Here is a 15,254-nt window from a genome sequence, read left to right as displayed (position 1 = left end):
AATCATACATTTAGAGACCAAAAACTATTAATGTGTCTGTTTGATTGACATTCTAGTTCATTCATTTATTTATTGATAGCTTTGACCTAAAGCAGTCACTTCAACGCTGTGGGTATACAGCTGAGACAATACTATGGCAGTTTAAGAATCAGTCTGAGCTGAATTTACAACTGAAAACTTTAATTTGTTTGTGTAAATGCTGTTGTGCCTCACAAGAATTTGAGAGCAGTTTTCAATAAAAACTGATTTTAAAGGTGTTAAACTGAACTTGCATCTAAAGCAGAAGAATTATGTGATTATATGAAGCTTTATATCCATCTATATTTCATCCATAGTATTTCTCTTGTATGACAGTAATCTAGTCTGCAACATCTACTTACAGTTTTGAAATTAACCTGTAATTTAGTCTTCACCCCAAATGACAAAAATTCAAATGACTCTGTGGGGTGCCAGAAGATGCACTGTAAACAGGGCTTAGTAAGGGGATAAGGTAGAGATCTGTCAAGTTAGGCTCATTTTCACAGTGTCAGTAATATTATAACATTAACATTTCTTCTGCTTTTATATTTTACATTTTAAAATCTTAATATATATGAAATAGTAATAAAATCAAGGGCAATGTAAAATCTTGATTAAGAAACTAGAATGATACAAAACTAACATGGCACATGTTAAATGGATTAAAAACTGGCTAACTGATAGGTCTCAACATGTAATTTTACACAGGGAATAATTACTGAGCAGATATGTTTCTAATGCGATTCCACAGAAGTTGGATTTTGGCCCTATGTGATTTAAAATTTATCATTGACCTGGAGGACAACATAAAATTATCACTGATAAAGTCTGCAGACTTTACAAATATTGAGAGGGGGTAAATAATGAAGAGGACAAGTCACTGATGCAGAGCAATCTGGATCAATTAGTAAGATGGACAGAATAAAACTATACATTTTAATACAGCCAAATGTGAAGTTATACATCTAGAAACAAAGAATACAGGTTGTATTTACAGGATGGGGGACTCTATCCTGGGGAGCAGTAACTCAGAAAAAAGTTTGGGGTTGAATGGATAATCAACTGCATGTGAACTTCCTGTGCTATGCTGTGGCCAAAAGGGCTAATGCAATCCTTGGATGCATAATCAGGGAAGTCTCAAGTAGGAGCTGAAGAGGTTGTTACCTATGTATTTGAGACTGGTGTGACCACTACTGAAATATTGTGTCCAGTACTGGTGTTCACTGTTTCAAGAAGGATGTTGATAAATTGGAGGGGGTTCAGAGAAGAGCCACGATAATGATTAAAGGACTGGAAATCATCCCATATAGTGGAAAAAGTAGACTGATCTCCTTGAGTTCTCTTTTGAAAGAGAAGGTTAAGGGGAAGCTTGATCACATGTATCTACATGGGGAACAGAAATTTGAAATTAGAAGCGTCTTTACCCTATCAGACTAAGGTATAACAAGATCCAGTGGCTGGAAGTTGAAACTAGACAAATTCAGACTAGAAATCAAGTGTACATTTTTTAACAGTGAGAGTAACTGACCTTTGGAACAACTTTACCAAATGATATGGTGGATTCTCCATCCCAGGAAATTTCAAAATCAAGATAGGATGTTTTTCTAAAAGAGATTCTGAAGTTCAAACAAAAAATAGTTCAGGGAAGTCGTAGGGCCTGTGTTAGGCAAGAGGTCAGAGTAGATTATCACAGTGGTCCCTTCTGGCCTTATCTATGAACATTTGTGTAAGAGAAAAAAATATGAACAATTTGGAAATGAATTAACTTTCAATGACTACATCATTTCCTCAATTCACGCTTATGAAATACTGTTGAGGAGGTGCTCAATAGAAGTTGTTTCAAAAATTATTATTACTGTGTCAAGTGTACAGTATGGATTTACCACCTATTGTAAACAGGCTTCAAACATACATGTTTCGTACCCGTCTATTCCTACCCACTTTCACCAGCCTTTATCTGGTTGTCTTTCAAAATATAGAAAGGATCAAAATATCACACAACAAATGTTGATTTTTGCTCCACAGATTATTTTTACATATTTTTCCCATACCAACCCTCTACTCTCTACTCTCCAAACTTTAAACCTCCGAATTCCATATAACTTTGCTACACTGGTCTCTCTAACCACTTATTTCTCCACACCCTCTGCTATATTTCAGCTGTTGTCCTATGCTTTGTATGTTATTGTAAGCTCTTTAGGAGAGGGACTGTTTGATTTGGTTTGTGTTCTCTTTTAAAAAACACTATTTCCGTTTACAGTGCTATACAAATTCTTAATTATTTTAAAACTCCCTTCTGGTTGATTTCAGAGTAGCGGCCATGTTAGTCTGTATCCGCAAAAAGAAAAGGAGTACTTGTGGCACCTTAGAGACTAACAAATTTATATGAGCATAAGCTTTCGTGAGTCCTCCTTTCCTTCTGGTTGAGTATATTTTAAAAAATATATTGGTGTTTGAAGTTACTGTGACTATTGCATATAGAGCATATGTAGTTCAGCATAAAGACAAAACCTTTGCATACATAAGTCCATGACTATAGTGTGATTCTGCTTGGAATCTGTCCTTTTTGGACAAATATACTAAAAAATATAAGTTTTCATTTAAAAGGAAAGGCTTCTAGTCCTCATAATTGTGAGGATAACTTTTAAAGTGTAAACCAGTGCAGTGATTTGTACCCAAATGTGCAAGAGATGCAACTGAGAGGTCTGAAGTGTTCCATTCATCTTTTTGGGTTGCTAACTCTGTAACTTTAAAAGTAACATTTTAAATATTAGTGCAGAAATTTGAAGCAATGGAAATTGTGGGAACACAGTGAAACAATTAAACTTACTTAATTGAAACTGCCACAGAATTTCCAGTCCTCTGCAATACTGTGCTGCAGTTGCAGTGTCCAGGAATTTTGCTGCAAAAATTAAGTCCAGCTTTCAGCAGAGTACACAGACTTTTGAACGTTAATCCCTAGTGAACAGTATTCACAATCACAACATTATAAATGTTCTGCTACTTGTAAGAGGTCTGAGGTGAAGATCTAGTCATATGATTGATATTTCTAGAAGATGTTTTTCCATCTGTGGAGAAACTGTCTGTATTTCCAAAACAGGACAGTCTACCATTAAATATGTTAATTTGCAAACTTCTGTACCTGTTACTTTTAAAATATAAATTAGGGCTGTCAAATGATTAAAAAAATTAATCATGATTAATTGCACGATAAAAAATTAATCTTGATTAATTGCACAATTAATCACACTGTTAAACAGTAATAGAATACCATTTATTTAAATACTTCTTGATGTTTTCTACATTTTCAAATATATTGATTTCAGTTACAACACAGAATACAAAGTGTACAGTGCTCACTTTATTTTTGATTACAAATATTTGCCTGTAAAAAAACAAAAGAAATAGTATTTTTCAATTCACCTAATACAAGTACTGTAGTGCAATCTTTGTCATGAAAGTTGAACTTACAAATGTAGAATTATTGACAAAAACGGCCTGCATTCAAAAATAAAACAATGTAAAACTTTAGAGCCTACAAGTCCACTGAGTCCTACTTCAGCCAATCGCTCAAACAAATTTGGTTACAATTTAAATCTATTTCCCTAAGTTAAGTATCCTCACACCTTCTTGTCAGCTCTCTAAATGCGCCATCTTGATTATCACTACAAAAGTTTTTTCTCCTGCTGATAATAGCTCATCTTGACTAATTAGCCTCTCACAGTTTGTATGGCAACTTCCAACTTATCTGTATGTGTATATATATCTATCTTCTTACTATATGTTCCATTCTGTGCATCCAATGAAGTGGGCTGTAGCCCACAAAAGCTTATGCTGTAATAAATTTGTTAGTCTCTAAGGTGCCAAAAGTACTCCTGTTCTTTTTGCGGATATAGACTAACACGGCTGCTACTCTGAAACGTGTCAATTTGCAGGAGATAATGCTGCCCGCTTCTTATTTACAGTGTCACCAGGAAGGGAGAACAGGCATTTGCATGGCACTTTTGTAGTTGGCATTGCAAGGTATTTATGTGCCAGATATGCTAAACATTCGTATGCCCCTTCATTCTTCGGCCACCATTCTAGAGACATGCTTCCATGCCGATGACACTCATTTAAAAAATAAGCGTTAATAAAATTTCTGACTGAACTCCTTGGGGCAGAATTGTATGTCCCCTGCTCTGTTTTACCCGCATTCTGCCATATATTTCCTGTTATAGCAGTCTCAGATGATGACCCAGCACATTGTTCATTTTAAGAACACTTTCACTGCAGATTTGACAAAACGCAAAGAAGGTACCAATGTGAGATTTCTAAAGATAACTACAGCACTCAACCCAAGGTTTAAGAATCTGAAGTGCCTTCCAAAATCTGAGGGATGAGGTGTTGCGCTTTCTTTCAGAAGTCTTAAAAGAGCAACACTCTGATGTGGAAACTACAGAACCCGAACCACCAAAAAAGAAAATCAACCTTCTGCTGGTGGTATCTGACTCAGATAATGAAACTACTTTGGATTGTTATCGAGCAGAACCTGTCATCAGCATGAATGCATATCTTCTCAAATGGTGGTTGAAGCATGAATGGACATGTGAATCTTTAGCGCATCTGGCATGTAAATATCTTGCGACTTCGGCTACAATAGTGCCACGAGAACACCTGTTCTCACTTTCAGGCGACGTTGTAAATAAGAAGGGGGCAGCATTATCTCCTGCAAATGTAAACAAACTTGTTTGAGCGATTGGCTGAAGAAGAAGTAGGACTGAGTGGACTTGCAGGCTCTAAAATTTTACGTTTTATTTTTGAATGCAGGTTTTTAGTCAATTTTACATTTGTAAGTTCAACTTTCATGATAAAGAGATTGCATTACAGTACTTGTATTAGGTGAATTGAAAAATACTATTTCTTTTGTGTTTTACAGTGCAAATACTTGTAATCAAAAATAAATATAAAGTGAGTACTGTGCACTTCATATTCTGTGTTGTAATTAAAATCAATATGTTTGAAAAATTAGAAAATATCCAAAATATTTAATAAATTTCAATTGGTTTTCTATTGTTTAACAGTGCGATTAATCACGATTAACTTTTTGAGTTAATTGCATGAGTTAACTGCGATTATTTGACAGTCCTAATATAAATTTAAAATGCAAACTGACTCTGGGATGTGTAAAATTTTCTGAATGGACAAATTTCTTAATGGCCTGTTATTAAGGAGTCTATGTAAAAATCCTTATGCGATTACATGAATTTTAGATGAAACCCTAAGCCATACTGTACTGTTCTTGTGCAGACTTTGCTTATAGGCTGTTTGTCGTTTTAACTTAAATTGTATCCCCTTTTTTCATAAGGGATGATGTACCTGCTGCACTGGAAGCTACCATTGACTGTTGTAAAAAGTATGGCAAGATCCCTAGGCTCCATGACATCTTGTGCAGGCTAATAGAACAAGGAAATACTGATCTCCTGCAGAAAGGTTAGTTGGATATAGTCAAATATTGCATGTTGGGTTATTTTGGCTTCTTTATGGAGGTGGTGGTTTAGTTTAGTTTAGTTTTTTGCTATCTGTACATCAGGCTGTGCAAACAGTGGAAGGATGCGTAGAGTATATGTGCATAACTTTAAAGCTTTCAGCAGCATCTAGGTGTCCTTTTTGCAAATTAAAAAAAATGAAGCTTACTTTAGGTACGAAGGAACCTAATGTTTCCACAACCAAATCCCTAGCTATCAGCAGAAGGCTGCTATCATGGAATATGTGTCAGTCTATTGGTGTTGACACACCATAACTTGTTCTATATGTCCCTCCCTCAACATGTTTAAGAAATCCTAAGTCCTCGTAGTCTGCAGCAATATAGAATGCCAATTTATGATCTGTTAAAGCTGTTGAATTTAATTATTATAAACTATAATGCAGATTAGCAAAAGCACTTGAAATACATTTAACCTTGAGCTGCGAGGTATCTTGAAATATTGTGTCCTCATTCTTAGTATCTTTTTCCAGAAAATTATTTCCCCATCACTTTAGTGTTTTGCCAGGTGTGGGGAATCTTACTTGTTTGATTATTTTTGACATCTGTTTTTAAAATGCTTCCCAGTTATTAAACAGACAATTAAATGAGTTTTCTTCTCTCTATAGCCATGGACTTTGTGAGTCAAGAACGAGGTGAAATGACGATGCTCTATGATATCTTCTTTGCCTTCCTGAATACAGGAAAATACAAAGAGGCCAAGAAGATCATTGAGGTGGGATTTTAACTACAATACTCTAATCATGCGACTATTTAGACTCTTAATTAGAATACATTTAAAATTTTTAACCTTTAATTAGTCTTGTTCTGATTCATGTTAATAAATAATGAAGGGCGGGGGGGAAGAACTCGGCCAGCTTCTTAATTATGTATAATTACAGTTCAATATGCAACCAGACTCTCTCTTCTGAAGTTGTTTTCTTACTTTATCAAATTCACTGTTACATATCAAAATGATATTTGCATATTAAATCTTGGATTGTGAAACAATTAAATTAAACTGGCATTCCTGGGTGTAAAGTTACTAATCCTCTTTCCCAAGGAATTCTTTGTTCTTAAAAGCACTGGAATTTAATTTGCTGCAGACCATACTCAGATTTATTTGTAATGCTTGTCTACAAGTTAATCAGCCAAACAAGTGCTGTCTGCTACTGTTTGGCATTTAATTTAGAATTTTTTTAAACCATGGTAAGCAGCTTATAGAAAGTGGTAGGTGACAAACTTGGTCTATTTAGGATTAGTATATTTTATCTAGACTTGATTGAAATTTTGCTTACTGAAATTGATAAGTCAAAAGGGCAGCTGCAGAGTCTGCCCAGATTGTGATATTTTTTCTTAGCGCTCTGTGTGTGTGTGTGTGTGTGTGTGTGTGTGCTTAAACTCTGCATTACTTGTCCAGTTAACATTGTAAAGGGGAGGGGCTTTCAGAAAATGAAACTTTGTTGTCTTCTTTCTTTGAACTTTCTTTTCTGAAACACCTTTTCTCCTTTGGGGTAATCTCCTGAAGAAAAAAATACATGAGATAACAGAAATCCTCATCTGAATCATGAGACATTAAAAATCTTGCATAAAAATTGTGTTAACTGGTTTTCTTTTCTTTTTTTTTTTTTTTAAGTCCTCTGATGGTAGGACAAAACTGTAACTTTTTAGAAAATGCTTTGCACTTCAGTAGAAAAGCAGTAGTCCTAAATGTAGTGAGTTTTTGGTGCTTTAATAGCTTTATTGTGATAATACAGAAAAGAATACAATGCAATTATTGTCAAGGGCTGAAGAGGAATTTATTTTAAGAGTGTGACTGAAATACGAGAGAAAAGAAAGGTGTAAGGAGGAAAAAACTTGTTGTGGGATGTTTAGAAGTGAAGTGAATGCTAAAGGAAATATAAGACATTTTGCAGTTTTCTGTGTTTTTACTAGCTGTTTCTTTGGATTTAATAGACTTTTCTTTCACAGTTTTTTCAAACGTGCTCTTGAGTTTTCTTTGCACTGATGGTAATTTCTTTATCTTAAAGACTTTTTTTCAGAGACTAGGTTAGTCATATTTTAAATTAATCAGACAGTAAACAAATTAATATTTTTTTATTTGGTTTGAAAGCCTACTTCCCTGTATAAATTAGCTGTTGCCAATTTACCTCTCCTGTTTCTTTAAGAATTAAGAAGTAATGAGCAAGTTAACTTTGGGGTGATTGACCGTGAAATGTTAAAACCAGCAAGAGTCAGAGATTCTGGCATAAACCCCGATGCTGTTATCAAAAGATCAGATGGACATCTGGCTGTCTTGCTTGTCTTTTTATGCTCATTGGGTTAGGATTTCCAAGTCTTGTGTAACCTTTTCAAAGTCTGATTTGGTCCTTTTGTATATGTGGGTTACGTTTCTTCTAAATGAAAGTTTTTCAATAACTACTGAACTACTCCTCATTTTGTATATAGTAACAAAGGTAAATTCTAAACCTCTCTTTTCGTAATGAAATAGATAATCAGGGCTATTTAGTGTTCCCTCTCTAAAAACGTTGACTGAAACTGAAAATTACCATAGAATGCCATTGCCTTGGGAATTGAGAAAGTGATGAGCAAAGAGAATATAATGCCTCAAGCTATTATTGCCCAGTGGAGATCACTACGTCAGCCTAGTGGTGTTGTGTTACTTAGAGAGCCCAGATGTGTGTTAGACACTTTGCAGACATATATACAGTAATGGCTTTGAAAAACTTGCAACCCAGGGCCCCGATCCTACAACTGGTTTGGGGTCTAAACCTTCAGCAATATGGGTGAATAATAATAGTGGTGAAGGTGTGAGGGGAGGAGATGAGAAGGGATACAAGAAGTCAGATCATGGAGTTGCAAATGTTTATATGAAGGTATGTAATTACATTTTAAATGTAGGTAGCTTGCTTATTAACCAAGCTAATTTAATTCTGTGGTGGTACAGAGATGAAATCATGGTTAGAGGAATGAGGGCATTTAGTAGCAGGAGAGGTTGGAGGGGCAGCAAGACTGAGATAGGAATGGTAGGCTAAAGGTAGATGGAAAAAGGTAGAGGTAAGGATCAATTGCAACAAAACAAGAACAAGAGTGAAGGGCACGGTGAGGCAGTGCAGATGCAAAACTGACTAGTTGCATTACAACAGGTACAACAGGTACATCAGATGCAAAACTGACTAGTTGCATTACAACAGGTACATCTACAACAGTGGTAGCAGAGTCTGTTAATGATTGCTGGAGGATTCTGGTGTTGTGAGATTCCTGATGTTGTTCTGTTGAAGACGTGCTGAGCAGAATAGAGTACAGGTTCTGATCTTGAGATGGTTGAAATAACAAGTCCAGTAGTTTTGGTTTGTAGTCCCTTTGGGACTTGGTGGTGCCAGGTGAGGTAGTTTTGACACCTACACAGGGGGAGGAGAGTTGGAAGGCCTAATTTAGTCCAGCCTTTCCCACTGCTGCTGCTTGTGGTCTTTGGGGAAGCAGGACTCTGAAACTGTGCGGGCAGGCCATAAGGTGTTAAGTTGCTACTGTCTTCAGGCAGGGAATTTTAGGGAAGGAGGAGGAGGGCAGTAGTTGCTGCAGTGCAGGTCTAACATCGCTCCAGGGTTCAGTCTTTTGCTGTGCACCCACTGACAACAGCCAGGTTCCTCACGGTACTGTCAGAGGAGGGGTTCTCGACACGTTTGTGACCAGATATTTAGACAGGTGCCTTTCTGTCACTTCCTGATCTCCAGGGTGCCACACAGTGAATTTCCCCAGTAAGTCACCAAGTTCAGTTCAGGTTGTCTTAGGAAAAAAACATTGTTGGAGAAAATAAAGGCAATTAGAAACAAAATAAACATTAAGTTGAGTTTAAACACACTAAAACTGAAGATTAAAAACATAGAAGTGTAGTGAGCTTGCCCCAAAACTTAAAATATACTTATTAAACAGGGTGAAAAAATATACATCTTAGAAAATCCTTTTGCTTAACTCTTGTAAAAAAAACAAAAAAACCCACCTTTGTCTAGCTTCAGTCTGTGTGTGTCTAATCAAAATCTCATTCACACAGGGGTTTCTCAGGTAGTCTCTTGATTCTCTCCAGAGCTGGTAGATACAGTGTTTTGTTTGGGAGTGTGATGTGGTCATTGTGTGCTGCATTACTGGTATATTCTGACAGTAGACCCAGTGTAACTGGGCAGAGAAGGATCACCCTGTGTAGCAATCCTTCAGTGACAGAGGGCTGTTGCACCCTCTATACGACAGAGTCTATAGCATCCCTTCTCTCTGTTGCCAAGGTAGCAGATGTGGCTAGAGCAAAGGATGCATGTTTGGGGTTTTGTTACATCCTGCCAACCACTGGTTGTCATTTTGGTCTTTGTCAGTTGGCATAACAGCATCCTTTAGACTACGCTAATTTATGCTTGGGGACTAGACTGCCACACAGTTGATTTAGGACCAGGGGAATGGAGAAGGAAACTTTATACCACTTGGGTATCTCTTCTCCCCCCTTCATCCCCCAACACATCATCCTACCATGTGTGCTCCTTGGATATAGTATGTGGGGGCTTATCCTTTAAAGATTCTGTTGTTGTGGTGATGTTACATCACCTCATGGTAGTTTGAATACACTTGCTGTGACCGCTGCTTTGTTCTAGCCCCTAGCTTAACTTGTTAGGCCAACTCCTCTTAATTCTTCATGTGCAGTCCTGCATACACAGCAATTAATTTGAAAAGTTCTTCAGTTACATTTTCAGACTGGCCTTTTCCCTCTGATACTCATGCTCAATGCTATCATTAGAAATGTGTGGTGAAGAATTGTCTAGCTAAGCCACTAATTTGGCCTGGTCTAAGTTAGAAAACATTACCTGTTTTTTAACAACAGTTTAAATTGCAGCTGAAGACAAACTTTCTTCAGCACTGGTTCAGAAAACAATGGTGTAAGATCTACTCAGAGCAAGTCTTAACCATAGCTTTCTGGAACAGAGATGAACAATGTGTTATAGACTATACCTACAGCTAAGCCATGTGCAGTTGTGAACCAGTACTAAATCTATTAGCAGCAGCAGCGTGTGCTATTTCTAGTACAGACAACTTTCAGTGAAGTCACCACTACAGATTATTCATGCAGAAATTTCCTTGGTTCAAAATTATAAGATGAAACTGCCAGATATATAATTTTATGATTCACATATGATACCTTCTTTGAAGAAGATCTTGTGACATCAGAGCCTCAAAAGTAAATGTCCATAGCTCATTGAGTAAATGAGTGTCTGCTGAAACATACAAGTTGGAAGTTGCACAAGGGAAGGAGAAAGAAATGGGTTGCTAAATGAAAGCGCAATGTTGTCAAGTGAAGTAGCTTAGTCCATTGCTCTTTGGTCAGTCCTTTCAAAGCAGAAACAGTTTGACCAGTTAACAGTTTGACCAGTTAGGAGAATAGTGATGCAAAACTTTCCAAGCAAATTGATTGGCCATTGAAGGGTGTAATAAAATGAATATGAGGATTAGGTACACACTTATTTTAGGGTACGTACTTGGATAAAATTAGGTTTTTGAAGATATGGAGTACAATTCTCAAAAGTGCCCAAGTCCCATTTTCAAATGTTGAAAGTTAGTGGGACTTAGGCTCCCAGTGCCTTAGTCACTTCTGAAAATGACTTAAATTCCTAAATCAGTTAGGCACTTCTGAAAAAATTACTTGTACATAGTTAAGAAAATATTAAGTCATGTTTGAAAGTGCTAGCTGAAACTTATTTGAAAGAGAAAACCTCTTCAAGTGTATGTGAACTCATCTCATGTTTGAGTGCTCTGAAAAAAAACACCGTTTGAAAGATACAGGAATTGAGCACAGATGAGCAAAACTTATTAACTGCCTCCTCCCAAGTGAAAAATGGAGCTGTGCCAGTTGTAATCTGACCTTTTGTACTTGTTTTTCAATTATTTGTAAACACTTGCAGTTGCTGAGGTAGATAAGTGCAAGAGTGCTTTTATGTAATTAAAGACTGTGTCACAGTGCATACACACAAGGGGGCTCAATTAAAAGTGTACAGACAACCATAATTCTGGCATTTTCTAGCTTTTGAGTGCTTGCTTTTGCAACCTTAACATACATTTGCTAGTTTTTTGGATGTTATAGATACAATCACAGTTAAACAATAGAATACCAATTGAAATACATTAAATATTTTTGGAAGTTTTTCTATATTTTCAAATATATTTATTTCAGTTACAACACAGAATAGAAAGTGTACAGTGCTCACTTTATAATATAATTTTTATTACAAATATTTCCACTGTAAAAATTATAAACAAAAGGAATAGTATTTTTTCAGTTCACCTGATACAAATACTGTGGTGCAATCTCTTTATTGTGAAAGTGCAACATACAAATGTAGATTTTTATTTTTTACATAACTGCACTCAAAAACAAAACAATGCCAAACTTTAGAGCCTACAAGTCCACTCAGTCCTGCTTCTTGTTCAGCCAATCATTAAGCCAAACAAGTTTGTTTACATTTACAGGAGATAATGCTGCCCGCTTCTTATTTACAGTGTCACCAGAAAGTGAGAACAGGAGTTCTCATGGGACTTTTGTAGCCAGCATTGCAAGGTATTTATATCCAGATATGCTAAACATTTGTATGACCCTTCATTGCTTTGGCCACCGTTCCAGAGGACATGCTCATGATGCTTATTTTAAAAAAAAAATGCATTAATTACATTTGTGACTGAACTCTTTGGGGGAGAATTGTACGTCTCTGGCTCCGTTTTCCCTGCATTCTGCCATATATTTCATGTTATAATAGTCTTGGATGATGACTCAGCATGTGTTCTTCATTTTAAGAACAGATTTGACAAAATGCAAGGAAGGTACCAATGTGAGATTTCTAAAGATAGCGACAACACTCGACCCAAGATTTAAGAATCTGAAGTGCCTTCCAAAATCTGAGAGGGATGAGGTGTGGAGCATCCTTTCAGAAGTCTTAAAAGAGCAACACTCGGATGCGGAAACTACAGAACCCGAACCACCACAAAAAAAAAAAAATCAACCTTCTGCTGGTGGCACCTGACTCAGATGGTGAAAATGAACATACGTCGGTCTGCACTGCTTTGAGTTGTTATCAAGCAGAACATATCAGCATTGATGCGTGTCCTCTGGAATGGTGGTTGAAGCATGAAGGGACACATGAATCTTTAACACATCTGGCATGTAAATATCTTGCGACGCCGGCTACAACAGTGCCATATGAGCTCTTGTTCTCACTTTCAGGTGACACTGTAATCAAGAAGCAGGCAGCATTATCTCCTGCAAATGTAAACAAATTTGTTTGTCTAAGCGATTGGCTGAACAAGAAATAGGACTGAGTGGACTTGTAGGCTCTGAAGTTTGTTTTGTTTAACAGTGCGATTAATCGTGATAAATTTTTTTAATCGCTTGACAGCCCTAATGTTTATATATTTCTTCAATGCTGTTGCCTCCCGCTCTCTTGTCCCTCCTTCTCCCCCCCCCCCCCCCCACCAGCTTAATGCCACAATGTATGACAGCAATTTAAATTAGATACATCCTCAAGACAGGAACTTGTTGTTATACTTCGAGTGCTTGCTCATGTAGATTCCATTTAGGTGTGTGCTTGCCCACATGCACAGTGGTCGGAGATTTCTGCGATAACCGGAGGGCTGGCTGTGGCACCCCCTGGAGTGCCACGCTTATGTGGCAGCATATCAGGTGCCGCCAGCCCTATGCCCTCTCAGTTCCTTCTTACTGCCTGTGATGGTTGGTCAGAGCACCTTGTCTTGCATCACAAGAGCAGTAGCAGTTTTCTTTCATTGTCTTCTTCATAGACTTGGTTCTAATGATTTGTTTTTTATATAGTTCATAGTAGTTAATTATAGAGTTAACTTCGGGGCTTCATGGGGGTACTGCTGAGGTCAGATTCCCTCTCCCCCCCCCCCAGCCCAGGCAGGTACTCACCACCCTGCTCCCAGCCTATCGTGGGGCCTTCAGCGCCAGAAGCAGTCCAGGCTGTTAAAGAGCAAGGCCAACTGGCTCCGCAGGTGCCATATCAGGTGACTGTCACCAAAGGGCAAGCCCACTGGGGTGCGGCAGAATGGACTGACAGAACACCCCGAGCTGCCAGACTGCAGGCACAGGTCTCCATCACTGTGACTTCAGCCCCAGCACCACACCCCGTCTCTCCAGCCAGAAGGCTTAGGTCCCCAGTGAGATCCCCACCTACTGAGCACGGGACTCCGGACTCAAGGTGCTGTTCCCCATACCGCCAGTACCAACGAATATCCAGCCATAGGTCGACCAGGTACCGGTCACCCTCACCAGGCGGTCTCCTTGACGTAGGTTGCCGTCCTGGAGGGGTCATTCAGGATCTTGGCACAGGTCTCATTCGCCCTGTTGCTGTTCCTTGGGCAGGCGGTGCTACTCAACCTGCCAATCTCCCACCAGAGTGAACAAACAGAGGGAGCCCTTCCCTGTCAAGGAAGGCGACAACACCCTCCCACAGGCGGTGCAGTCCTCGTCATCCCCCGGATAAGGCAGTAGCCGGGCCATCCCAACATAGTCCCCCAGACGACTTCAAGGAGCATCAGTTCCTCCTTAAACGGGTGACTGAAAACCGTGGCCTACAAATTAAGGAGGTTCCTGAGGAGGCTGATGACTTCTTCAATGTCATCTCGGCCACCACCCCAGCATGGGTGGAATTGCCTGTCCACCCTGGGGTCCTCAGAATACTCAAATCGTTGTGACAATCCCCCTCCTCTGAGGGCTTTGAGTATTTGTGCGCTCGTCCCCCTGCGGCATCACTGGCTGAGTCCACAGTAAACAAGCGGGACACCAAAAAATAAGGATGCCAAGACTCGAGATTCCATGGGCTTAAGGACTCCCAAGGCACCCTCTGCTCCTGGGGGCTGCATACTCCTCAGCAGTCCAGGAAGCCATTCTGTCCTCCTCCTTCTCCTCCTCCACCGCAGTCCAGGTCGTGGGGGGCTCCCAGATTGGGCTGCTACTGGAGGAAGGACAAGGAGAAGGGGCTTAAGAGACACTATCCATCAGCATCCCACTTGGTGACTCAGCCTGACCATCCCAGAAATCAGGAAGGCCAGAAGCAGCTGTTTTGAGGGTGTGCCTAAGGACAATGGCCCAGCCAATTCACCAGATCCATCCCCCTCCTTTCTCAGTCACCTCCGTCCTTTTCGGTCAGCCTGGTCCTGTATCACATCGGACTGCTGAGTGCTCGATACGGTTTCTTTGGACTACACCCTGCAATTTATAGCCTACCAACCCTCCCACTCCCTCTTCCCTGTCCCTCTTCAGGGTCCCTTCTCACAAGCATCTCCTCGTTCAGGACATCTAAAATCTCCTGCACCTGGGGGCAGTGAAAGAGGTTCCTTGGAACATGAAAGGAAGAGGATTCTACTCCCGCTAATTCCTAATTCTGAAGGCAAAAGGGGGCCTCAGACCTGTCCCAGACCTGCATCACCTCAACAAGTCTGTCAAGAAGTTGAAGTTTCACATGGTCTCCCTGGCCTCCAACATTTCCTCCATGGATCATGGAGACTGGTACGCCGCTCTCGATTTGAAGGACACATACATGCATTTCCATCTTTCTGGGGCACTAGCACTTCATCTGTTTCATGTTGGGCCAGCACCACTTTCAGTTCACGGCGATGTCCTTTGGTCTCTCATCAGCACTGAGAGTGTGCACAAAGTGTATAGCGCTAGTGGCCGCTTACCTGTGAC

The 15,254-nt window shown here is 39.2% G+C and overlaps 1 protein-coding gene across 4 annotated transcripts in view; it reads left to right on the top strand.

The window, feature by feature from the left end:
- LRPPRC (leucine rich pentatricopeptide repeat containing) overlaps nucleotides 1–15,254 on the top strand; it is a 168,736-nt gene that overhangs the window by 70,480 nt on the left and 83,002 nt on the right. For all 4 annotated transcript variants that reach the window (XM_073339084.2, XM_073339083.2, XM_073339085.2 and 1 more), the window contains 2 exons: nucleotides 5,366–5,490; nucleotides 6,151–6,257. In XM_073339084.2, the coding sequence (XP_073195185.2) occupies nucleotides 5,366–5,490; nucleotides 6,151–6,257 (232 nt within the window). The remainder of the gene's footprint in view (nucleotides 1–5,365; nucleotides 5,491–6,150; nucleotides 6,258–15,254) is intronic.

This window comes from Lepidochelys kempii, chromosome 3, assembly GCF_965140285.1.
Source record: "Lepidochelys kempii isolate rLepKem1 chromosome 3, rLepKem1.hap1, whole genome shotgun sequence".
In the NCBI taxonomy this organism is placed as follows: domain Eukaryota; kingdom Metazoa; phylum Chordata; order Testudines; family Cheloniidae; genus Lepidochelys; species Lepidochelys kempii.
This window is presented reverse-complemented; position numbering and strand designations above follow the sequence as displayed.